The sequence below is a fragment of the Chiloscyllium plagiosum genome, unplaced genomic scaffold, assembly GCF_037043375.1.
Source record: "Chiloscyllium plagiosum isolate Xiang-an unplaced genomic scaffold, Cpla_swu_hap1 HiC_scaffold_35, whole genome shotgun sequence".
Taxonomy (NCBI): domain Eukaryota; kingdom Metazoa; phylum Chordata; class Chondrichthyes; order Orectolobiformes; family Hemiscylliidae; genus Chiloscyllium; species Chiloscyllium plagiosum.
Window position 1 is genome coordinate 17,272,916 of NW_028270173.1, and position 24,899 is coordinate 17,297,814.

A 24,899-nucleotide genomic window follows, 5' to 3' on the forward strand; every position below is an offset into this window, starting at 1 on the left:
GATGAAATAATGGTCTCCTTTGATGTAACAGCTCTGTCCACATCCATTAATGTCAACCTGGCCAAAGAAACACTGACTACATTACTCAACGAACCAAAGGCACAAACACCAACCAGCACCAACTTGATCAGCAAAAATAACATTGTCAAGCTAGTGGAGCTGTGCCTTACCACCCACTTCACATTCAATAACAAGACCCATAAAGAAATCAATGAAACACCAATGGGATCACCAACATTAGGTTCCTAGCAGAGGTAGTCATGCAAAGATTGAGAAAAAACAGCTCTCCCCACCATCCAACCCAAACTTGGATCCGCTACGTGGATCACCAAAAAAAATCCAATTAGAGGAAACCTACAATACCCTCGATAATACCTTCACTGGCATAGAATTCACAAAAGAGGAGGAGAACCACAACAAAATGCCATTCCTAGATGTCACAATAGAGCAATGGGAAACTTCAAACCAGTCTCTACAGGAAAACAACACACATAGACAAAACACTTAACTACAGAAGCAATCATCCCAACACCAAAAAACAAAGCTGCAATAGGACATTATTTCAATGAGCCACCACAAACTGCAGCACTAAGGAATTGTGAAGAGCAGAAGAATAGGTAGCCAATAAACACAGTCTGCTGATTCCTCAGCAACAAACCCAAACAAGCAGACACAATGTGCCCAGAAACCCTAGCCACTTTGCCCTACATCACAGACACCTTGGAAATGACTTCCAGATTACTCAGACCTCTTGGCATCATGGTAGCCTACAAACCTATCAACACACTAAAACAGCAGCTAATGGACTTAAAAGACTCTCTACACACAACAAGCAAAACAGATATAATTTGCAAAATACCTTGCAAGGACTGTAACAAACACTACATCAGACACACAGGTAGAAAACTAGCCACCAAGATACATGAGCATCAGCTTGCCACAAAAGGACATGACCCACTATCACTAGTATCCTTACATAAGACGAAGAAGGACACCACTTTGACTGGGACAGCACATCCATTCTAAGACAAGCCAAACAGAGACACGCACGAGGATTCCTTGAAGCATGATATTCCAACTGAAACTCTATCAATAAACACATTGATTTGGACCCCATCTACCATCCTCTGAGAAAAAGAATCAGTTATGTCATCACCCACCCACAGAAACCTAAACACATAAATAGAAAATGGATCACTAACACCATTGCTTCACCAGAGGCTCACTAATGATGTTACCTCGTATGGTGATGAAACATCTGAAAATGAGCCTTCCAGCTCAGTGAGCAAACTTACATCCAGAGCAAATGTAAGTCAAGTGTTCCAGCATAATCCAAAGTGCCCATTCTTTAAAATCGTCACTACTTTTGCAGATATTCAAACAGAACAATTTTCACAATTGTTTTAACATAAGTTCATTAACAAAACAAAATCACCATCATAACAAACGCTAGAAACATGAAAGGAGAATGTTTATCAAGGGCAATCTTTAATATCAGTTTCTGATCTGACTGAGATGTGTTAGAGAACCTGAGAAGACTTCTTAGATACAAACTGACTTCATGTCATGTGCTTTACCACTTCGGTCATTCCTCGTGGAGCCCTTTCACTTCAGTGCAGCTTTTTCAATAGCTTTTGTAATCCTGATGAAAGATGGCTTGGCCATAAGAGACATGTTGATTTGAAGAGGTGATTTCTGTACCAGCACTCAGTGCTTGTACTGTGCTGTACACAGGTACACAGGAGATTTGGCTTTTGAATGGCAGAACTGTCTCGTGCCTTGGACCTGTAGATGTTTCCTAGGAAGAATGTTTTATTAATTTTCAAAAGTAGACTTCATTCACAAAAAAATCTTTATATACAAACATAGCCACTCTACAGTCTTTGCAAGGAGGTCAAACAAAACCTAGGGTATTTCTTATTTATGCAAGATACCATTTATATATATCTGAGGCACTGGGAGGGTCAGATAACTGAATGCAACCCTATTTAACTTCAGAAGAAGCACCTTAGGTGGCATTCTTTCCCATGATGCTTTGGCAGCAGCTACACCAAGCTGTATTGCATCCCTCAGCATGCAGCCCTGGACCTTGGAATGTGCCAGTCTTCAAAACTTGGTCAAGGTCAACTCCTTGCTCTGGAAGACCAACAAGTTTCAGGCAGACTGAAGAGTGTTTTTCACTCCAGGCACAGTCCTCCAGGCACAGTCAATCTTTAGAAACACTCACAGAAACCTTAAAGAGCCTCATAAAACTGAAACCCATGCTATTCAGGAGGGCAATTTATTACTGGTTGGAATTATAGTTTGTGGTTGTTTTCAACTATCTTCTAACCCATGGCAACTGCTGCCTGAGCTCCTCGACATAGTGTCCAGGACCAAAGCTACTGTATTACAGATCAATTTTCCAATATATGATCAGAAATAGGGAGGTTCACTGTTAGAATATAGAACATAGAACAGTACAGCGCAGAACAGGCCCTTCAGCCCACGATGTTGTGCCAACCATTGATCCTCATGGAAGGTAAACCTAATGTACGAACCCTCAAATTTCTGTGACCATATGCATGTCCAGCAGTCTCTTAAATATCCTCAATGACCTCGCTTCCACAATTGCTGCTGGCAACGCATTCCATGCTCTCACAACTCTCTGCGTAAAGAACCCGCCTCTGACATCCCTTCTATACTTTCCGCCAAACAGCTTAAAACTATGATCCTCGTGTTAACAATTTCTGCCCTGGGAAAAAGTCTCTGGCTATCAACTCTATCTATGCCTCTCATTATCTTGTACGCCTCAATTAGGTCCCCTCTCTTCCTTCTTTTTTCCAATGTAAAATGTCCGAGCTCAGTCAACCTCTCTTCGTAAGATAAGCCCTCCATTCCAGGCAGCATCCTGGTAAACCTCTTCTGAACCCTCTCCAAAGCATCCACATCTTTCCTATAATAGGGCGACCAGAACTGGACACAGTATTCCAAGTCCGATCTAACCAAAGTTTTAGAGAGCTGCAACAAGATCTCACGGCTCTTAAACGCAATCCCCCTGTTAATGAAAGCAAAACACCATATGCTTTCTTAACAACCCTGTCCACCTGGGTGGCAATTTTAAGTGATCTATGTACCTGTACACCAAAATCCCACTGTTCCTCCCCACTGCAAAAGTTTTGATTACACAATGCTAAGTACCATTCAAAGGTCCTCAAATATTGAAGTGTTCCACGTCCACATGCAACAAGGTCTGGACAACATTCAGATTCAAACAGTGTTCACACCACGCAGTTTTTGGTTAGTGACCATCACTAACAAAAGGTGATACATCCATCTTCCCTTCATATTCAGTGCTGTTCCCGTCCCTGAATCCTCCGCAGTCAACATTCTGGGGAGCTGTCATTGGCAAGAAACTGAACTGTGCCAACTACATAAATGCTGTGGTTGCCAGAGCACATCAGAGACTGGGTATTCTGTGGTCATTCCTGACTCTCCAAAGTCTGTCCACCGTGTGCAAGACACAGGTCAGGAATGTGATGGAAAACCACTCATTTTCCCAGATGAGGGAATCTCCAACAACGCTCAAAAAGTGCTGACCATCCATACAAAGCAACCTGCTTGATTGGCACACCATCCACTACCTTAGGCATTCATTCCTTTCATCACAGGCACAGTGGCAGCTGTGTGTACCAGTTATAAGGTGTACTGCAGCAACCCATCAAGTTCCCATAACCACAATGTCAGAGCAAATTACTGCAGATGCCACAAGTTTCTGTTAGCAGTATCTTTCAAATCTCTGGCAACTTAAAAAAAAAAGGCAGCAGACACAAGAGAACACTACCACCGCAAGTCCCATTCCAAGTTGCTCTCCGTCCTATAATGCAGTTATATCACCATTCTTTCTCTATCACTGGGTCAAAATCCAAGTGTTGCCTCATCCACAGTCCTTTGGACATACTTGCATCACTTTGACTACTGTCAATTAAAGAGGCTTCACACTAAAGACACTAAGACGCAAGCAATAAATTCTGATGACATTACATTTGTGGATTTAAAATACACCTGTTTGATAGCTAAAAGCATTAAGGCAAGGACTTTGCCACTCAGAGGCAAAGAAATTGTTCAACTGGTCCTAGTAAGTAAGTCTGTAACGTTATTTAAAATAACAATTTTAAAATGTTCTTACCTGAGCTTCAATTTCCTCTGGAATAGAAACAGATAGGAATGCACAGTTACAAAATGCAAATTAGTTATCTTTGCCCTCAAACAACTGAGCACACTTTCCACTTCCTCCCCTCAAACCCTCCTTCATTCCTGTCATGAGGATACTGGCGCTGGGGTTGGATACATTTCTCAGAGTGCTCACCTTGCAATTATACTTCATGCAAGTGAACATTCCTCTTGCATGGAATTTAAGCAGACAGTTCAGAATTCTCTGCACAACGTTCCTTTCACACTGTCCAGGTACAGATTGAGAATCACCGACCCCATAATTTTTCCAAGGCTATGGAATAGGAGGAGACCATTCAGCCCCTTTATCCTGCTCCTCCATTCAGCTAGACCATGGCTGCTCTGTCGACTTACCTGCATGGCCACACTTGACAAAGAAAAATCTGTCCAATTCAATTTTGAATTTTCAATTTCTCCATTCGGGTTTTTTGCCACCCTTGACGTGAAAACATGATTCCCAGGACATCATTGCTTTGAAGTGTAGTCACCATCCTAGCGTAGGGAACACAGTGGACAGTTGATGCAGTTACTCCTAAATACAGCACTGTGATAGATGGATCTGAAGTGGCCCGTCTTATGCTTTTTCTTCTTCTTCTTAGGCAGTCCCTTATGGTCAAGGAAACCTGCCTTCCTGCTATAAATGCCCTCTCAGGTACTGAAGAGTCCACAGCATGACCCAGTCTCTGCCATAGGTGGGACAGAGGCTGGTTGGGGGGAATGTTAGGATTCCTTTCTCCGTCGACACTTGACCTCAGCTTGCCATCGGCGATGAGACTTCAGGCATGTGGATCCTTCCCAGATGCTCTCCTTCCACTTCTTATGTCTTGGGCATGACTTTCCACTGTACCAATGGGATTCTGCACTTCTTCAGGGAGGCATTCAGGGTGCCCTTGAAGCATTTCTTCTGCCTTCCTGAGGATCAGTTGTCACACTGAAGGTCCAAGTCGAATTCTTCTTCGGGAGCCTCATGTCAGATTCACAGATGGTGTGGCCGCCCAGCAGGTCCTGTCAAAGCTTCGATGCTGCAAATATGGAACTCAACACAAATGTTGACATTCGGGGAAGCAATGGCCTGGTACTACTATCGCCGGACTGTTAATCCTGGGACCCAGGTAATGTTTTGGGGATCTGGGTTCGAATCCCACCACAGCAGATAGTGGAATTTGAATTCAATAAATATCTGGAAGGGAGAGTCTAATGTTGACCATAATTCCATTGTTGATTGTTGGGAAAAACCCATTTGGTTTGCTAAGGTCCTTTAGGGAAGGAAACTGCCATTCGAACCTACATGTGACTCCAGTCCCACAGCAAGTTGGTTGACTTTTAACTTAAGAATGGGCAATAAATGCTGGCCTAGCCAGTGGTGCCCGCACCCCATGAATGAATTTTTTAAAAATGGTCTGCCAGTCCTTTTAATGGATTTGCACAATATTGCAGAGGCAGTTTTGGTTGTAACTCTCCTGGGTTTTGACATTCCTGTTGTGCGTAGGCCACATTTCTGAGCCATATAGGAGGGCAAGTATCACCACTGCTCTGCAGACAATAAGCTTGTTGCCAGTTATGGGGGTACTGGTCTTCAAACACTGTCTTTCTCAGGTGAGCAAGCACTGCGCTGAGACAGTGAAGATGTTGTTGAACATTATCGATGTCTAACCTAGTTGACAGTAAGCTCCCAAGTTATGGAGACTACTCCATGTTGTCCAGTGCCACATTTTGATAACCGGGGACAGGTTAGTCGAGTAACTTTGTCTTATGAATGTTTAGTGTATGGGCCGTGCTGCTGTACCTGTTCCCGTGTTAATGTTGGCCTGGAGTGAGTGCAACCATTTGTCTGCATGCTGTAGTTCAGCGATGGAGGATGAGGTGACCATGGAAATGGCTGAGCTAGAGATCTGGACAGCACATCAGCAAGAACTCCCTAACTGCATCATCATGGTGTCTTTTATGCCCAACTGAGCAGGCCAACTCGGCATTGGTTTCAGATAGTGTTTGGAAGACAGTATCTTAAACAGTTCAGAATTAAGGGAAGTGCCATCCTCAGGTTTTTGCCTTCACTTTAAGGAGTAGGACCTGCAACCCGAACATTCTGAGACAGAGGCAAGAGTTCATTTTATTGCCCTAGATCAAGGGCAATGAAGGGTTTTCTTTGAGGTGAGATTGTAATTTTACAGGCTGTTCTGGTTATTAATAAGTAATTTCACACCCATGTGAAACAGCTATTTATAGAATAGATATTTAAGCACCACTATGAAGTGCAACATAGCAGCAAAGTTAAATTAGTCCAAAAAAACCAGCAGGTTCAACATTTCACCATAAAATTGTCTGAGTATAAGAAATGGACATAAAAAATTACCATGTACACAGTCATTTCCTTTCATCTGTGTGACTATGTGTGACCTGCAAGACAAGATCACGTTGAAGACAATTACAGACTGCATATTGCTATGTTGTAAATTTGCAGTGAAAACTGAAACATTCCATACTTACTCTTTTAGCCTTGATAAAGCTAAATTAAAAGGAAAGTTCATAAAATTAGGGAAATTTAAGACTCTTTCTTATGTCTCTCTGCTAATTACAGTTTTTATGTTATTGTAAATACATATGTAAATAAATGTAACTCACAATAATCAGCACCAAGCTTGCCACAACTGTACAATTATAGTTATCAGAAATAGCATGAAAACACATAACTGCTTCTGCATTTACACCATACCTTTATGCTGACAGTATAGTCGAGAGAGTAAGACAATGATCACAAGGGTGAATAATCCCAGGAGTCCCAGCATCAGTGAAAATAATTGACCGAAGTTCAATGGAGGACGATCAGCTCTATTTTCTGATGAAGGACAACAAAGATGTATCATTTCACCATGCATGATTGAAAAATTTACATAGCAATCTGAAGCATTTCTGGAAAAGGCAATGGGAGAATGATGGTGTGCATGTAGTATTCCAATAAAATCAAGTTAGACATTCTCGAGATAATTCACAACAGCATGCTAGTAAATGTTGCAGGGTCTATGAACTCAATACAGCTTGTTAAATATTCCTGAAGGAATAAACTAAATACAGCTAAAGTTTCCAGTAACACCCAATCAATGCAATCACCTCAAGTTCGGTAACTCAACAAAGTGGAAACTTATATCCCTGACTGGTGGGTTAGAGTAAAATTTTAAACTCTTGCTCCCCAAACCCACCTCAAAGTCCATTGTCGACCAGCCACAAGATCTCAATTAAACTATTCAATTTCTGAACAGTCACTCATAGGAGAGGACTTGCAGATGGCTGAAAAAAAGAGGAAAGGTTGCCAAAATGTTTTATCTTGCACTCAATAGGACAAATGAAAGATTTCCAAATTTCAAGCTATCACAATAATTTATACCACAGAAGAAAAAGGAGCTGATTATCTATCAATCAACTCTGATTGGTTGAAAATTTTCCATGCAGAAAGCAAGGGGGAAATGTGGGTTCTTCAAACTCTCTGACAATTCTAAAAAAGGTGCAACTTGAACATTTTTTGATCAGAATTTAGGACCCTGTGTGTGAATGCATATGGTACTTAGTAAAGGTAAATGAGCCTGTTAGAAACTTATCTGATAGTTTTAAATTGGTTGGTAGTGTAGCTGTGAGCACAAGCAGGACTTCGATCATATGAAATTTGTCATTCTTGCATTTGATGAATGCAAGAGGCAACATCTCTCCCTTTTCCACGTGTTGCATGTGTCTTTGGAGGTGATGACTTGTAACAACAACATGACACATGAAGGTATCAGAGAGCAACATCCCAGTACAGCTTTGAAACTGTCCAGGCAATTGAACAGGTAAGTAACTCATTGCAACTAACTTTGGGCCAAGGTCATTACTAACATTAAACTATAAAGTTAGAGATATGGATTGGAGTGGAGATAACATTTCTGATCACTGTCAGATTTATTAGTAAAGTTCTTGAATCAAAATATATTTAAAAACACAGTGACATTTATAAACAACTATTTTCTCACTTGAATCCCGGTAGAAATCCAGGCTGCAGTATTTGATTACATATGATACCCATTCCCTTATTCAGTGGGAAAGTGCAAGTCATTGCTCAATTTGGACATCAGTCACTTGGGAGTCATAGAGATAGGGAGTGGAGAGAGAGGACTTAGTGCTTTATTGCATTACAGCACTCTACCAACAAGAAGAACATCTTGCATTTGTATAGCATTTTGTATGTCCTAAGGCACTTAATTGTAGCATTAACATAGAAAATTGAGGAAGGGCATTAGAAGGAGTTATTAGAAAAGGGTTACCAAAAGCTTGGTCAAATAGAATGAGGCATTGACAGAGGATTACTCAAATTAGGAGCAGCAGTAGGCTACTCAGCCATTTGAACTTGTTCCACCAATCAATAAGGCTATGGCTGGTTTGATTACACCACATCTCAAACTATTGCTGTTAACCTTTCACCCTTCACCCTGCTGTTTTTCAATAGCATATCCACTCCTGCCTTAAAATGATTCAAGGACTCAGATTTGACACTTTCTGAGAAGAAGTTCCAAAGACTCAAGTCCCACTGTTAAAAAGAAGCAAATTCTCCTCCTCACTTTCATAAATGGGTGAATCTTTAACTTGAAAACAGTGACGCCTAGTTCATGATTCTCCTCTCCAGACCCGCTTTCCATGTATTCCCTGTCAAAGCTCCTCCGGGATCCTATGTAGAGTCACACAACATGGAAGCAGACTCTTCAGTCCTTCTTGTCCACAACAGATATCCCAATCAGACCAGTTGTGAGGGAAGGACACTGGACTCAAAATGTTAACACTGATTTCTCTCCACAGATGCTACAAGATCTGCTGAGCTTTCCCATCCATTTCTATTTTTGTTTCCAATCAGACCTTGAAAACTCAGCTAGGGTGCTTGAGGGTTACAAGGGTTACAAGGAAGTCAGGAACGACCTAAAAAGAGAGCTCAGAAGAGCGAGGAGGAGACATGAGAAGTTGTTGGCAGATAGGATCAGGGTTAACCCTAAAGCTTTCCATAGATATGTCAGGAATAAAAGAATGATGAGAGTTAAATTAGGGCCAATCAAGGATAATAGTGGGAAGTTGTGTGTGGAGTTAGAGGAGATAGGGGAAGCACTAAATAAATATTTTTCAACAGTGTTCACTATAGAAAATGAAAATGTTGGCGAGGAAGATACAGAGATGCTTGCATCTAGACGAGAAGAGATTGAGGTTCACAAGGAAGTGGTATTAGAAATACTGCAGAGTGTGAAAATAGACAAGTCCCCTGGGCCGGATGGGATCTATCCTAGGATCCTGTGGGAAGCAAGGGAAGAGATTGCTGAGCCTTTGGCATTGATCTTCAAATCATCATTGTCTACAGGAATAGTGCCAGAGGACTGGAGGATAGAAAATGTGGTTCCCTTGTTCAAAAAAGGTAGTAGAGACAACCTGGTAAATACAGACCAGTGAGTCTCATTTCAGTTGTTGGTAAAGAGTTGGAAAAGGTTATAAGAGATAAGATTTATAACCATCTAGAAAAGAATAATCTGATCAGGGACAGTCAGCACGGTTTTGTGAAAGGTAGGTCATGCCTAACGAATCTTATTGAGTTTTTTGATAAAAGTGACCAAACAGGTAGATGAGAGTAAACCGGTTGATGTGGTGTATATGGATTTCAGCAAGGCGTTCGATAAGGTTCCCCACAGTAGGCTATTATACAAAATGTGGAGGAATGGGATTGTGGGAGACATAGCAGTTTGGATCAGTAATTGGCTTGCTGAAAGAAAACAGAGGGTTGTAATTGATGGAGCATGTTAATCTTGGTGTCCAGTTACTAGCGGCATACCGCCAGGGATGGTGTTGGGTCCACTGTTGATCGTCATTTTTATAAATGACTTGGATGAGGTCTTAGAAGGGTGGGTTAGTAAATTTGTGGACGACACTAAGGTCAGTGGAGTTGTGGATAGTGACGAAGGATGTAGTAGGATGCAGAGCTGGACTAAGAGGTGGCAAATTGAGTTTAATATGGACAAGTGTGAGGTGATACACTTTGGACGGAGTAATTGGAATGCAAATTACTGGGCTAATGGTAAGATTCTTGGGAGTGCAGATGAGCAGAGAGATCTCGGTATCCATGTATACAGATCCCTGAAAGTTGCCACCCAGATTGACAGGGTTGTTAAGAAGGCATACAGTGTTTTGGCCTTTATTACTAGAGGGATTGAGTTCCAGAACAAGGAGGTTATGCTGCAGCTGTACAAAGCTCTGGTACGGCCACACTTGGAGTATTGTGTACAGTTCTGGTCACCACATTATAAGAAGGATGTGGAGGCTTTGGAAAGGGTGCAGAGGAGATGTTGCCTGGTATGGAAGGAATGTCTTACGAGGAAAGGCTGAGGGCCTTGAGGCTGTTCTCGTTAGAGAGAAGAAGGTTGAGAGGTGACTTAGTAGAGACATACAAGATAATCAGAGAGTTAGATCGGGTGGACAGGGAGAGCCTTTTTCCAAGTATGGGAACAGCAAACACGAGGGGCCACAACTTTAAAGTGAGGGGAGATAGGTATAAGACAGATGTCAGAGATAGTTTCTTTACTCAAAGAGTAGTAAGGGTATGGAATGCTTTGCCTGCAACGGTAGTAGATTCGCCAAGTTTAAGTGCATTTAAGTCGACATTGAACAGGCATATGGACGTACATGGAATAGTGTAGGTGGGATGGGCTTCAGATTAGTATGACAGGGCGACACAACATTGAGGGCCGAAGGGCCTGTACTGTGCTGTAATGTTCTATGTTCTATGTTCTATGTCCCATTTGCCACCATTTGACACACATCCCTCTCAACCTTTCCTCTTCATCTACCATCCAAAGGCCTTTTAAATTATGTAATTGTACCCACCTCCACCAATTCCTGTCACAGGTCATTCCATACGCACATCACCCTCTGCATGAAAAGAATTCCCTTCAGGTCCTTTTTAAAATCTTTCCTCCTCATCTAAAGCTATGCTCTCTAGTTTTGGACTCCCCTACCCTAGGAAAAAGACCTATGTTCCAATAAATTTGCCTCTTATTTTTCCAATGGATGCAAGACCAGTAAGTATAGCCTTACCTCATAATTTTCTCATCTGGTACAGGTATTAGAGTTTAGATCAGAGTGATGCTGGAAAAGCACAGCAGGTCAGACAGCATCCGAGGAGCAAGACAATCAATGTTTTGGGCAAAAGCCCTTCATCAGGAAAAGAGGCAGGAAGCCTCAAGGGTGGAGAGATACACATGGGTGGGTGGGGCTTGGCGAGAAGGTAGCAAAGAGTACAATAGGTGAATGGGGGTGGGGATGGAGGTGATAGGTCAGAGAGGAGGGTAGAACGGATAGGTGGGAAGGGAGATTGGCAGTTTGCACAGGTCATGAGAGCAGTGCTGAGTGGAAGGTTGGAACTGAGGTAAGGTGGGGGGAGGGGAAATGAGGAAACTGGTGAAGTCCACATTGATGCACTGGGGTTGAAGTGTTCTGAGGCGGAAGATGAGGCGTTCTTCCTCCATGCATCGGGTGGTGAGGGAGCGGTGGTGGAGGAGGCCTAGGACCTGCATGTCCTCAGCAGAGTGGGAGGGGAAGTTGAACTGTTGGGCTACGGAGCAGTGGGGTTGATTGGTGCAGGTGTCCCAGAGATGTTCCCTGAAGCGCTCTGCGAGGAGACGTCCAGTCTCACCAGTGTAGAGGAGACCGCATCGGGAGCAACGTATACAACGTATACATTGATGGGTATGCATGTGAAACTTTGATGGATGTGGAAGGCTCCTTTGGGGCCTTGGATGGACGTGAGGGGGGGAGGTGTGGGCGCTGGTTTTGCAATTCTTGCGGTAGCAGGGGAGGGTGCCAGGATGGGAGGGTGGTATGTTGGGGGGCATGGACCTGACCAGGTAGTCACGGAGGAAACGGTCTTTGCGGAAAGTGGAGAGAGATGGGGAGGGAAATATTTCTCTGGTGGTGGGGTCTGTTTGGAGGTGGTGGAAATTTCGGCGGATGATATGGTTAATGTGAAGGTTGGTAGGGTGGAAGGTGAGGACTGGGGGGGTTCTGCCCTTGTTACGGTTGGAGGGGTGGGGTTTGAGGGCAGAGGTGCGAGATGTGGATGAGATGCGTTGGAGGGCATCTTCAACCATGTGAGATGGGAAATTGTGATCTCTAAAGAAGGAAGTCATCTGGTGTGTTCTATGTTGGGACTGATCCTCCTGGGAGCAGATACGGAGGAGGCGGATGAATTGGGAATATGGGATGGCATTTTTGCAGGAGGTAGGATGGGAAGAGGTGTAATCCAGGTAGCTGTGGGAGTCGGTGAGTTTGTAAAAAATGTCTGTGTCAAGTCAGTCATCATTAATGGAGTTGGAGAGGTCCAGGAAGAGGAGGGAGATGTCAGAGATGGTCCAGGTGAAGTTAAGGTCAGGGTGGAATGTGGTGGTGAAGTTGATGAATTGCTCAACCTCCTTGCGGGAGCACAAGGTGGCACCGATACAGTCATCAATGTAGCAGAGGAAGAGGTTAGGAGTGATGCCGGTGTAGCTATGGAAGATGGACTGTTCTACATAGCCGACAAAGAGACAGGCATAGCTGGGGCCCATGCGGGTGCCCATGGCTATGCCTTTGGTCTGGAGGAAGTGGGAGGATTTGAAGGAGAAATTGTTAAGGGTGAGGACCAGTTCAGCCAAACGAATGAGAGTGTCAGTGGAAGGGTACTCTTGGGGATGTCGGGAGAGGAAGAAATGGAGGGCTTGGAGGCCCTGGTCATGGCGGTGGATGTGTAGAGGGACTGGATATCCATAGTGAAGATGTGGCATTGGGGGCCAGGGAAACTGAAGTCTTGGAGGAGGTGGAGGGCCACCTCATGCTCCTGCGAGGAGTTTGAGCAGTTCAGCCACCTTGTGCTCCCACGAGGAGGTTGATCAGTTCATCACGTTCACCAACATATTCCACCCCAACCTTAAATTCACCTGGACCATATCTGACAACCTCCCTCCCCTTCCTGGACCTCTCCATCTCCATTAATGATGACCGACTTGATACTGACATTTTTTACAAACACACCGACTCCCACAGCTACCTGGAGTACACCTCTTCCCACCCTACCTCCTGCAAAAATGCCATCCCGTATTCCCAATTCCTCCGCCTCCACCCAGGAGGACCAATTCCACTACAGAACACACCAAATGGCTCCTTCTTTAGAGATCGCAATTTCCTTTCTCACGTGGTTGAAGATGCACTTCAACGCATCTCATCCACATCTCGCACCTCTGCCCTCAAACCCCACCCCTCCAACCGTAACAAGGACAGAACCCCCCAGTCCTCACTATCCATCCTACCAACCTTCGCATTAACCATACCTGCGCCCACACCTCCTCCCTCACCACCATCCAAGGCCCCAAAGGAGCTTTCCACATCCATTAAAATTTCACCTGCACATTCACCAATGTCATTTGTTGTATCCGTTGTTCTCGATGCGGTCTCCTCTACACTGGGGAGACCGGGCATCTCCTCACAGAGCACTTTAGGGAACATCTCTGGGACACCCACATCAATCATCCCCACCGCCCTGTGGCCCAACATTTCAACTCCCCCTCCCACTCTGCCGAGGACATGCAGGTCCTAGGCCTCCTCCACTGCCGCTCCCTCACCACCCAACGCCTGGAGGAAGAACGCCTCATCTTCTGCCTCAGAACACTTCAACCCCAGGGCATCAATGAGGACTTCATCAGTTTCCTCATTTCCCCTCCCCCCACCTTACCTCAGTTCCAACCTTCCAGCTCAGCACTGTCCTCATGACCTGTGCTACACGTCAACCTCCCTTCCCACCTATCTGCTTCACTCCCCTCTCTGACCTATCACCACCATCCCCACCCCCATTCACCTATTGTACTCTTTGCTACCTTCCCCCAACCTCCCCCTGACCTATCACCTCTATCCCCACCCCCATTCACCCATTATATTCTTTGCTACCTTAGCCCACCCTCCTCTCTGACCTATCACCTCCATCCCCACCCCCATTCACCTATTGTACTCTTTGCTACCTTCTTCCCAGCTTCCCCCCACCCCCATTTACCTCTCCACCCTGGAGGCTTGCTGCCTCTATTCCTGATGAAGGGCTTTTGCCTGAAACATCGATTTTCCTGCTCCCGCATGCTGCCTGACCTGCTGTGCTTTTCCAGCACCACTCTGATCTAAACTCTGGTTTCCAGCATCTGCAGTCCTCACGTTTGCCTATTACAGGTATTAGTCAAGCAAATCTTCTCTGAACAGTGTCCAAAATATTTATACCCTTTCTTTAAAAAGGACACGTAATTCCAGCTGTATCATGGATAACAGAAACATTGTTTTCCTACTTAAGCATTAGATTCCCTTAGCAATACATAACAATATACTATTAACTTTCCTATTACTTGCTTTCCTCACAAACTAACATATTGTGAGTCATATATCAGACATCCAGATCCCAACGCATCTCAAAACTCTGTAAATTCTCAATTTGGATGATGCGCTTCTCCAATGTTCTTGCTGCCAAAATGAACAATTTCATATTTTTTTCCACATTATAATCCATCCTTCATATTTTTGTCCAATTTCTTAAGCTCTCTACATCACTTTGTAACCTCCTTTGTGTCCTCTTCATGACTTATTCTCTGACCTAGTTTTGCGTTTTCAACAAATTTGGTTAAGATAGCTTCAGTCCCTTTGTCCAAGTCATTTGGATAATTTATAAAAATATGAGAACACAGCACTAACCCCTGGTGCACACTTTTGAAAAGTGACCCATTTATGCCTACTCTTTCCTGTTAGCTAGCCAAACTGCTATCCATGTCACTATACTTTTCATTTCCACGATAATCTTTGATGTGTTGCCTTCTGAAATGCCTTCTGTAAAGATAAGCATTAAAAATCCATCAGTTCCCTTTTATTGACAACACGAATAACAGAATAAGTTGGTGAGAAATGGTTTCTTTTTCACAAAATCATGTTAACTCTGCCTGATTACTTTGTGTTTTTCAAAATGTACTGCTATAATATATTTAGTGATAGCTTTTACCATCTTTCCTGTGACACATGTTAACTAACTGACCTGTAGTTCATGTTTTCTGTCTCTCTCTCTCTCTCTGTCTCTCTCTTTGATTAAATGAGTTATATTTTCCCTGTTCTATCCAGTTGAATCTATCTGGAATATTAGAAATTCTGGAAAATTAAAACCAATGCATCAACAATCTCATAAAACACTTCATGCAAGATACAATGGTAAAGACCTGGGGCATTAAGAGGGTGAATGGGGTCTAGATGGAGGGAAAAGTTTAGAGAGCAGTTTCCAGAGCTTGGGGAGCTGAAGGCAGGACCCTGAATGTTGCAATGAAAGAGGATAGAAATGTCAATTACTGAAGGGCATAGGTTGATGGTAGAAGGAGGAGAGTAGAAAGGAGATGTGAGAGGCAAGTATTTCTTTTACACAGAGGGTGATAAGTGCCTGGACGTTGACAGAGGACGTGGTAGAAGCAGGTACAACTGTGATGTTTAAAAGGTATCTTGACAGATACTTGAATAAGCAAGGAATACAGGGAAGTGGACCACATTAAGGTAAAAGGTTTTCAGTTTAGTACATTGTTATGTGTCAAATCAAGGGTTGATGGGTTGAAGGACTTGTTCTCATGCTGTCCCGTTCTTTAGTCCTAGTTCTATGTCACAAGTTGTGCAGCTGAGGAGTCAGCACGGATGAATGAGCACAGTAGGGGAATGGATACCCATCGTATCAGTTAGAGCAAGGACAACAGGATGAGCTATTAATTATCCACAAAGTAGATACGGTTCTTATTGGATTTACTTTTGTCCCTGCAAACAAATTGCCAAAACTGATCAAAATCCACGAATATAATTGATGATGCCCGCATGCAATTAGGGGAAGAGCTTGAATATAAGCTATGAAAATGCAAGGATATTGGGAAAAAAATCACTTAAAATCAACCCTTGTCTGTTTACTTACTGTCAGTTACAACAAGTTGTGTTGCGGTCCCGTTGCGTCTCCCAATTGCCGGGAATTCCACCTCACAGTAGTAAAAATCCGAGTCCAATTTCAATACTCTGTTGAGTTTAATGAAAGCCTTGCCCTGGACAAATAACTCAGCCCCCGACTTCTCCAGCCGTCTCTTATAGAAAGGATTACTGTTCGAAATTTCCATGTTTTCAATGGCACGCCTCCAAACAATTCGTCCAACAGTGTTCAGTACATCAAAGGTGCAGTTCAGCTGCACAGATTCACCTTCTGTCACATGAACATTTGGAGACTGCACCACTTTGACTTCTCTCATCAGCACGTTGTCTGGATTACAATGGAGCAATTTCATAAGGACACATGATCAATAGCAGTCACAACTTGGAGCTTGCTCCACCAATAACTAAAATAATGGATGATTTTCTACCTCAAGAACACCTCCAGAATAATTCTCAAGAAATTCAATCCTAAGGAATCCAAAATTTGATCAATTTCTTTCATATTCAATGGCTCAGCATCCACTCCTCTCTGAGGTGGAGAATTCCCGACATTCACATCTGTTTGAAACAACAACTTAACTTCTAGATTCCCCAAAGCCTTCCTCTAATATGTGGGATACAGGAGAGGTCTGCGATACTGTTTGAGAGGTCTGCTCAAACAGTTACAGTTTCAACATTTCAGGAAACAGACATCATCCCAGTCAAAGCAGATAGATAGTTTGGCACCCCATCCAAGCTTCAATATTCAAGCTCTCTGTGACATTGCAAAGTGGCAGCAGAAATAACCATCGACAAATTGCACTCGCTAAGTCTCCTTTTACATCAAATTCCAACCTGTGATCTCTATCAGATAGGAGGATAATGGCTGCAGAGGCATAGGAAAACCACGTGTTCCCTTCCAAGAGAAACATCTTTCAGACTTGGCACTATATCACTGTTCCTTACTGTTAATAGGTCAAAATTCTGGAACTCTGTTCTAAACAGCACTAGTTATTAAAAATGATGTCCAATCATCAGTCTCTCTAGTGTTATTCAGATTCAGAAATAAATGTCAGTTGTGCCAATGATGCTCACATGCCAATAAAGAATAAACAGTGCCCCTATGTATTTGAGTGTGAAGTATCAATTAATTAGAAGGTTGAGAGACTTTTCACTTAAATGTAAAGCTCACTGGATTGGGGCCTCTTGTGGTGCAGTGGTACTCTATTTTCCCCAAAACTGAGAGACCAGGGTCAAGTCTCACCAACTCTAGATATGTGCCATAACATTAGGATAATAGGCTACATTTAAAAATAAATACTGGATTAGTAATCCAAAGGTGCAAGGTAATGCTCCTGGAACATGGGTTCAACACATTATTAATAAAAGCAATCCAAAGATTATTAATTCTTTTGAATAACGGTGACTGTTGAAGTATCTGAAATGTTTGTAAAACTAATATGTTTTGGGGAGGGAAGTCTGACTTCAGATCCAAAGCAATTCTGTTGACTCTAAACTGCCTTCTGAAATGGAGTCAAGAATGTGGCGCTAGAAAAGCACAGCAGGTCAGGTAAGGAGCAGGAAAATCGAAGTTCAGACAAAAGCCCTTCATCAGGAATGTGGCTGGAAGCCTCGAGGGTGGAGAGATAAATAGGAGGCGGTGGGTGGGGCTGGATGTGCTCTCTGAAATAGCCTAGTAAAGTTAATTTGGGTTTGGCAACAAGCACAAATCTTGAACAAATGCCAAGCTTGCCAGTGATGCCCACAGCCCAAGATGGAAATTGTACATAATGTGCCAGATGTGACCTCATCCATAACCTCCATAGTCAGATTTCCTAACTCTTATATTTCATTCCCCTCCAGAGAAAAAAATTCCAAACGTCTTGCTAATTACTCGCTGTATGTGCAAACTAGCTCTTGGTGATTCATGTATCGGGTGCCAAGATCACTTTGAGCCTTTGAGTTTTGCAAACCCTTCCCATTTAAATAGTATGCTACTTTTTTATTCTTCCTGCCAAAATCGGCAAATTCACATTTCCCCATTTGCTGTGAATTAAGTAAGATTTTGAAAATCTGAGATAGGAACGCTGTATCTCTGGGACTGAGTCTGTGCAGCAATTACTTTGGAAAACAGATTGAATCTTTGTTTTAGTGTTAGAATTGAAATCTTCCTAGCTAGCTGTGTCTTTTATTTTTCATTTGTGTAAAAAAAAATGATTGTTGTTCGAAATAATATCTGCAGATACATGGCAACATGTTTCAGTGAGAAACCACAATGTTAATCAACTACAAAAATGAGGGATATGATCTCCCAAATTAGGTTTCATGCTGAAGTCTGATTATTTCCCAGATCATGTCACAAGAGCTGTTGAATATTTCCAGCAATTTGTGTTATTTTCAATTTCAGATCTCCACAGTATTTTTTGTATTTGCATTTTAAAAATTCTGTTAGGAGTCCAAGGGTTTGGTTATTTCCAGAACTACTGAAATTAATCTTTCGTGGCTATCCTCAGAATTTTCTAAAATGAGAATGGTTAATATATATAACATATGAAACCTGGAATTCACCAGTTAAAAGCATATTGGAAACCAATTAGCAATAGGAATACACAAAATAATTAGCTAAAAACTTGCAAAAGAAATCAGTTAAATGAACATAGGAAAACAGCAGCAGGGTGGCACGGTGGCTCAATGGTTAGCACTGTTGCCTCACAGCGCCAGGAACCCAGGTTTAATTCCCGCCTTGGGCAACTGTCTGTGTGGTGTTTGCTCATTCTCCCCCTGTCTGCGTGGGTTTGCTCCGGTTTCCTCCCAAAGAACTGCAGGTTAGGTGAATTGACCATGCTAAATTGCCCATAGTGCAAGTCAGAGGGGAATGGGTCTGGGTGGGTTGCTCTTCGGTGGGTCGGTGTGGACTTGTTGGGCCGAAGGGCCTGTTTCCACACTGTAGGGAATCTAATAACTCTTTCAAAGAGCCACAGGAGGAACCGTGGGCCAAATGACCTCAATCCACACTGTTTCGGTTTATGATAAAACTGTTCATAATAGAATTGTAACTCTGTATGAAAGTTTGGCCCGTCATGGATGTATGCATTTTTAAGCCTCAGTTGAGGTATTGTATACAGTTTTGGGCACCAAACTATGGGAAGGATGAGAATGCATTGGAAGGATTGCGGAACACATCTACAAAAACAGTTCCAGAACCGTGACAGAGAAAAGAAGTTTTTTCACAGAATGAGTGTTTGAGTCTGGAAGTGTGATGATGGCAGGTTTAATTAAGGCATTTGATAGATCAATAGATATTTATTTAAATGGCAACTATGCACATGATTAAGGGGGAAGGCTCAAAGTGACGAGGCTCATAGGACAGATGGTGCAGATACAATGTAGGGCCGAACGGCCTCCTTCTGCATCCGGAATCACTTCTGCACCAGCTCCCCATATTTCCAGCTCCGTGTTCTATTTTCTGCCTTCCCCCATAAGCATGCCCGTTGTTCCCTTTCAGAGAGCAGTCTAACTCCGCTGGTAAATTTCTCTGGAATCATAGAATCACGCAGTAAAGAAGAGGCTCTTCGCCCCATTAACGCTGTACTCGACAAACACATTTCTAAATCTATAGTAATCCCATGTTCCAGTACTTGGCCCACAACCTTGAATGTTATGGTATTTCCATTGCTCAAACAAATGCATTTTAAAGGTTACGTGGTTTCCTGCCACAGCTAGCCTCCAAAGAAATGCATTTCAAATTCCCGCCACCCTCTGGGTTTCTTCAAATCCCTTCGAAACGTCACATCCTTCACCATAAATAACGTCCCCTGGTTATTCACCGTTAACCTAAGGGGTTAATAACTGCTACTCCTACACCCTCTCACCACCCTTATACTCTTTTATAACACATCAGGAGAAACTTCAGTGGCACGGTAGTCCCGTCCTTTGAGCCAGGAGACCCAGGTTCAAGTCGCACCTGCTCCAGAAGTGTGTAATAGTATTTTTAAACAGGTTGATTAAAACAACTCAATCAAGTCCCGTCTCTGCTCCAACTGTACTCCATTACATTCTCAGGCAGTTTACTTTATAGCCTAACTACTCACCGCAGGAAAATTCCTTTCTTCATAATACTTTTGCTTCTTTTACTAATTGCTTTAACTCTTGCGTTCTTATTCTCCACCTTTCCACGAGTGGGAACACTTTCTCCCTAGTTACTCTTCCCAACGTCTCAGAGTTTAAACACGTCAATCAATTCTTCCCTCTGCCTTTCCTTCTCCAAGGAGGACAGTTCTGGCTTCTCCAATCTACCTTCGTAACTGAAATTCCTCATCCCTGGAACTGTTTTGTATACTTCTGCACTTTCTCCAAGGTTTTCACGTCCTTCCTAACTTATAATACTCCAGCTGAGGCTGAACCAGTGTCTTGTCCACCTTCTACATAACTTCTTTACAATTGCCCTTCATGCATTAAAAAGGACTCGGATACTGTTTGCTGCGCTAGCCACACTCAAACTGTCTTGCCACCTTTAATGACTCATGCACATGTGCACCGTCTTGATAGACTTCACTTAATGATGCCTCTCAACCCTCTTCTCACCAAAATGTACCAATCTACATTACTCCACAGTATTAATCAAAACATTTTCTCTCCTACACACACTGTGACTTGATTAACCGTTAACTTGGTTCAGCAAACACCACAAAAGTGGGAGGGTCCAGTATTGGACAAAAACCGAAAGAACAGTGGATGCTGTAAAACAGAAACAAAAGCAGAAGTTGCCGGAAAACCTCAGCAGGTCTGGCAGCATTTGTGGAGAGAAATCAGCGTGTCGGGTCCGGAGACCCTTCCTCAAAACTCTGACAGATGCGATCAGGCCTGCTGAGCTTTTCCAGCAACTTCAGTTTTTTTTGTTTGCTCTAATATTGGACAGTTTAGTCACCTCAGGGCTCACAACACTGGAGTGGAAGGGAGTCACCCTCGATGGCTTAGAGCTGCTTAATAAGAAGCAACTCTCCTCGAAGGTACCAGATTGTCCCTTCAGAAACAAAAACAGAAATTGCTGGAAAAGCTCAGCAGGTCTGGCAGCATCTGCGGAGAGAAATCAGAGTTAGCGGGTTCGGGTCGAATGACCCTACCTCAGAACTGGGCCCGAAAAGTTAACTCTGATTTCTCTCCACAGATGCTGCCAGACCTGCGGAGCTTTTCCAGCAATTTCTGTGGGGTTTTTTTTTGGTCTCTGATTCACAGCATTCACTACGTTCATTCTTTCGCTTTTAGTTTGTCCTTTCGTCCGTGTTAAAGCCCCACATGTACATACGCGGTAATAGCAGGGCAGAGACTCACCTGTCTGCAGGAAAACGGTCATGACATTCAGGAACATCCATCTTTGAACGGTTTGCATCTTGTTTCTTGCTCTGCACGGTAATAAGAACTCGCATGTAATCTACAGGAAAACGGAGTGACATGTAATGCTGACGCGGCGTTGGTTTAACCCCAAACAGACCAGATGTATTCATCCTCCCAATGTGATCCGAGCGATAAACAATGAGGACGGAATAGGATTTGATTATCACACAGGCATCACCGAATACTCTGAGAGCGTTAATAAAAATAGCCAAAGTTAATGTTCGTGGTTCAGTGGTTAGCACTGCTGCCTCATAGCTCCAGGGCCCCGGGATCGATTCCAGCCTCGGGTGACTGTCTGTGTGGAGTTTGCACATTCTCCCCGTGTCTGCGTGGGTTTCCTCCCGCAGTCCAAAAATGTGCAGGTCAGGTGAATTGGTCATACAAAATTGCCCATAGCGTTAGGTGCATTAGTCAGATGGAATTGGGTGTGGGTGGGTTACTCTTCGTAGGGTCGGTGTGGACTTGTTGGGCAGAAGGAACTGTCTCCGCACTGTAGGGAATCTAATCTTTACTGTTTATGCATTCCAATAGGTATTGACTCCATTGAGGGGATTGGTGAGCTCAGTTTGCTTGGACGCCGGGGTTTGCGATGCTAACAGTGTGGGTTCACTTCAATTCAACCTGGCTGAGGTCACGATGAGTGACTGTCAATCATGAAGATTTTTCATGGTAGTGTCCCTCCCTCCGAACTAGGAGACCGGGGTTCAAGTCCCAGCTGCTCCAGAGGTTTGTTATCATAACTTTAAACAGATTGATTAAAATAACTCCAGCTCAATCAGGTCTCTTTGCTCCAAGCGCACTCTATTACACTCTCAGATAGACCCTAACTACTCGCTGCATGAAAATTGATTTCTTTATAATGCTTTTATTTCCTCCACTTTTACTTTTTTAAAAGTTTTTCTTTCTTGCTCTCCATTTTTCAAAGAGTGGGAACATTTTCTCCCTATTTACTCGGTCTAACGTGTCATCATTTTAAACACTTCAATCAATGCTTCTCTCTCCTCCTCCCAGGAGAACGGTATCAAACTCCCTGTCCACCCACACCCTCCGCCTGTGTTGTGGTGGCCCTCAGGTTAAAGCACCACCAATTCTCTATTTACCTTTTACCTCACCTAGAATCTTCAGATTGTTCCGATTGATAAGATTAATACGAACCTAGATGAAAAGTTGGCCTCCTATATGCTCTGCACAAAAGCTTACCTTCGGTGAACCTAGATTGTTTCTGAGTGCCGGCGTGGAAGGAGAGAAGTGAAAATCAGAAGGGAGGTATTGAAAATAAACCTTAAAAGCATTTAAAAACAAAACGCAAAGTCAAAGTCAAGATCTCTGAGAGAGAGAGAGAGAGAGAGAGATCGTCACCACGCCTCACGTCAGGGGTGAGGATGAAAAAGTGGAATCTTCATGGTAAATTGAGCCGGTAAGGGAACTGAACTCACGGTGTAATTGTACATTGCAAACCAACGTTTAGTCTATCGAGTTAACCGATCCCCACACCCCCCCCCCAAAATACACCAGAACCGCAAAAGCGTGGTATTTGTAGGTTTGTAAAGTGAGGTTGGCGTTGACAGTACATTCAAGTCAACTGAATACAGCCTTTGCGATTTGATCTTACAAAGTATGGCGAGTCAGCAACGTTTGCAAGGGATCTTGGGTAAACAATGTGGAGCACTTGCAAGGGTTGAAATATTAGAGAAAATTAGGCGAAATTTAACGATTTGGAGAATTGGTATTTTCAAAGCTGTAGTTCGGGATGAAGGGAAGGCAGAGGCAACAGAACAAGAGAAAAAGCCATAACTGTCAGTTCCCAAGGTATTTGGTAGAAACTTGTTTTCAACAGCAATAATCTGGGGGAGAACGAGTTGAATGCCAAACATTGAGTTCAGGGTGCACAAGAGTGGGAAATTTGTGACGGAGAGAGAGAAAGAGAGAGATCATGGTATAAGAATCAGGAAAAATGGGTTGCTGGGAATCAATATAAATATCAATTTAGTTAAAACATTTCAGTAGCGAAGTATTGGCAACAGTTTAGGTTAAAATAGACATTTCCCATCAACTTCGTCAGCCAGATAGAACAGGTGGGATTGCGATCTCAGGTGTAAAGGTACAACTGCTCGACATGAGTCGCTAACTTGTTCATCGTGTCAACGATGTGTTGCTGTCACGTCACTGAGATGGGTTTAGCCCCCCTTTATTGGTGTTTATGAGGATCCTGTTTTGCTTAGCCATGTCAAAACAAAATGTGGTCTTTAACCAGTTCCGCTGCACAGAGATATTGAAACCTGTGTGCGGGTTTTCAATATTAGTTGTTCAAAATAGAGGAGAAGTGTCAACCCGTAAAGAGCAAGTCAACTTGGGAACATATTCTTTCACAACCAGATTCACTCTCTTCAAATGTTGGGTACAATTGTAAAGGCAGTGCACTAGTGCTCAGGGGCCCAAATTCGTCCATTACTCTGTGGCTTTTAAGTTCAACTAAAGAAAGAATGCATTGAACACCAATCTCAGTAATGAATCAATGGTCCACAATACATTCCTCCATCTTTACCTGGCCCAACGCATGATCCCAGAATAAGGCAGTTCCAGTGCAGAAGAAGGTCAATCTGCCCATGGTCCTTTCTCCCTGATTCTCCAAATGAAAACCATGATTTAGCGCCATCCTTCCCAAGTAAACTTGCACATTATTTCTGTTGATATAATCATCAAATAGATCACTTGAACGCCTTGATTGAATCTGCCTCCATCCCATGTCCAGGCAGTGCAAACCGGACCCAAAACATGCACTACCTGAAAAGAAAATCTTCTTTTGGTTGACTGGGTGACCATAAGAAGTATAGTTAGCAAGTTTGCAATTGACACCAAAATTGGAGGTGTAGTGGACAGCGAAGAAGGTTACCTCAGATTACCTCAGATCTTGATCAAATGGTCCAAAGGGTGAAAAGTGGCAGATGGAGTTACATTTCGATAAATGTGAGGTGCTGCATTTTGGGAAAGCATATCTTAGCAGGATTTATACACTTAATGGTAAGGTCCTAGGAAGTGTTGCTGAACAAAGAGACCTTGGAGTGCAGGTTCATCTCTCCTTGAAAGTAGAATCATAGGTAGATAGGATAGTGAAGAAGGTGTTTGGTATGCTTTCCTTTGTCAGTCAGAGTATTGAGTACAGGAGTTAGGAGAACATGTTGTGGCTGTATAGGACATTGGTTAGGCCACTGTTGGGATATTGTTTGCAATTATGGGTCTCCTTCCTATTGGAAGGATGTTGCAAAACTTGAAAGGGTTCAGAAAAGATTTACAAGGATGTTGCCAGGGTT

At 43.1% G+C, this 24,899-nt stretch overlaps 1 protein-coding gene across 2 annotated transcripts; it reads right to left on the reverse strand.

The window, feature by feature from the left end:
* Positions 1-1,469: 1,469 nt before the first annotated feature.
* Positions 1,470-22,926, reverse strand: LOC122541178 (uncharacterized). 2 transcript variants are annotated; one of them, XM_087978857.1, is made up of 8 exons: positions 22,789-22,926; positions 21,526-21,596; positions 16,208-16,543; positions 6,926-7,048; positions 6,700-6,718; positions 6,566-6,609; positions 4,169-4,185; positions 1,470-1,798 (listed from the first exon to the last, which is right to left on the reverse strand). In XM_087978857.1, exons 2-8 carry the CDS (start codon positions 21,581-21,583, stop codon positions 1,625-1,627), a joined length of 771 nt encoding a protein of 256 aa, XP_087834983.1. In that variant the 5' UTR covers positions 21,584-21,596; positions 22,789-22,926; the 3' UTR covers positions 1,470-1,624. The 2 variants fall into 2 exon arrangements, with proteins under 2 accessions (XP_087834983.1, XP_043533739.2); XM_043677804.2 differs by having other exon boundaries at positions 21,526-21,625; positions 22,789-22,899.
* Positions 22,927-24,899: the final 1,973 nt, after the last annotated feature.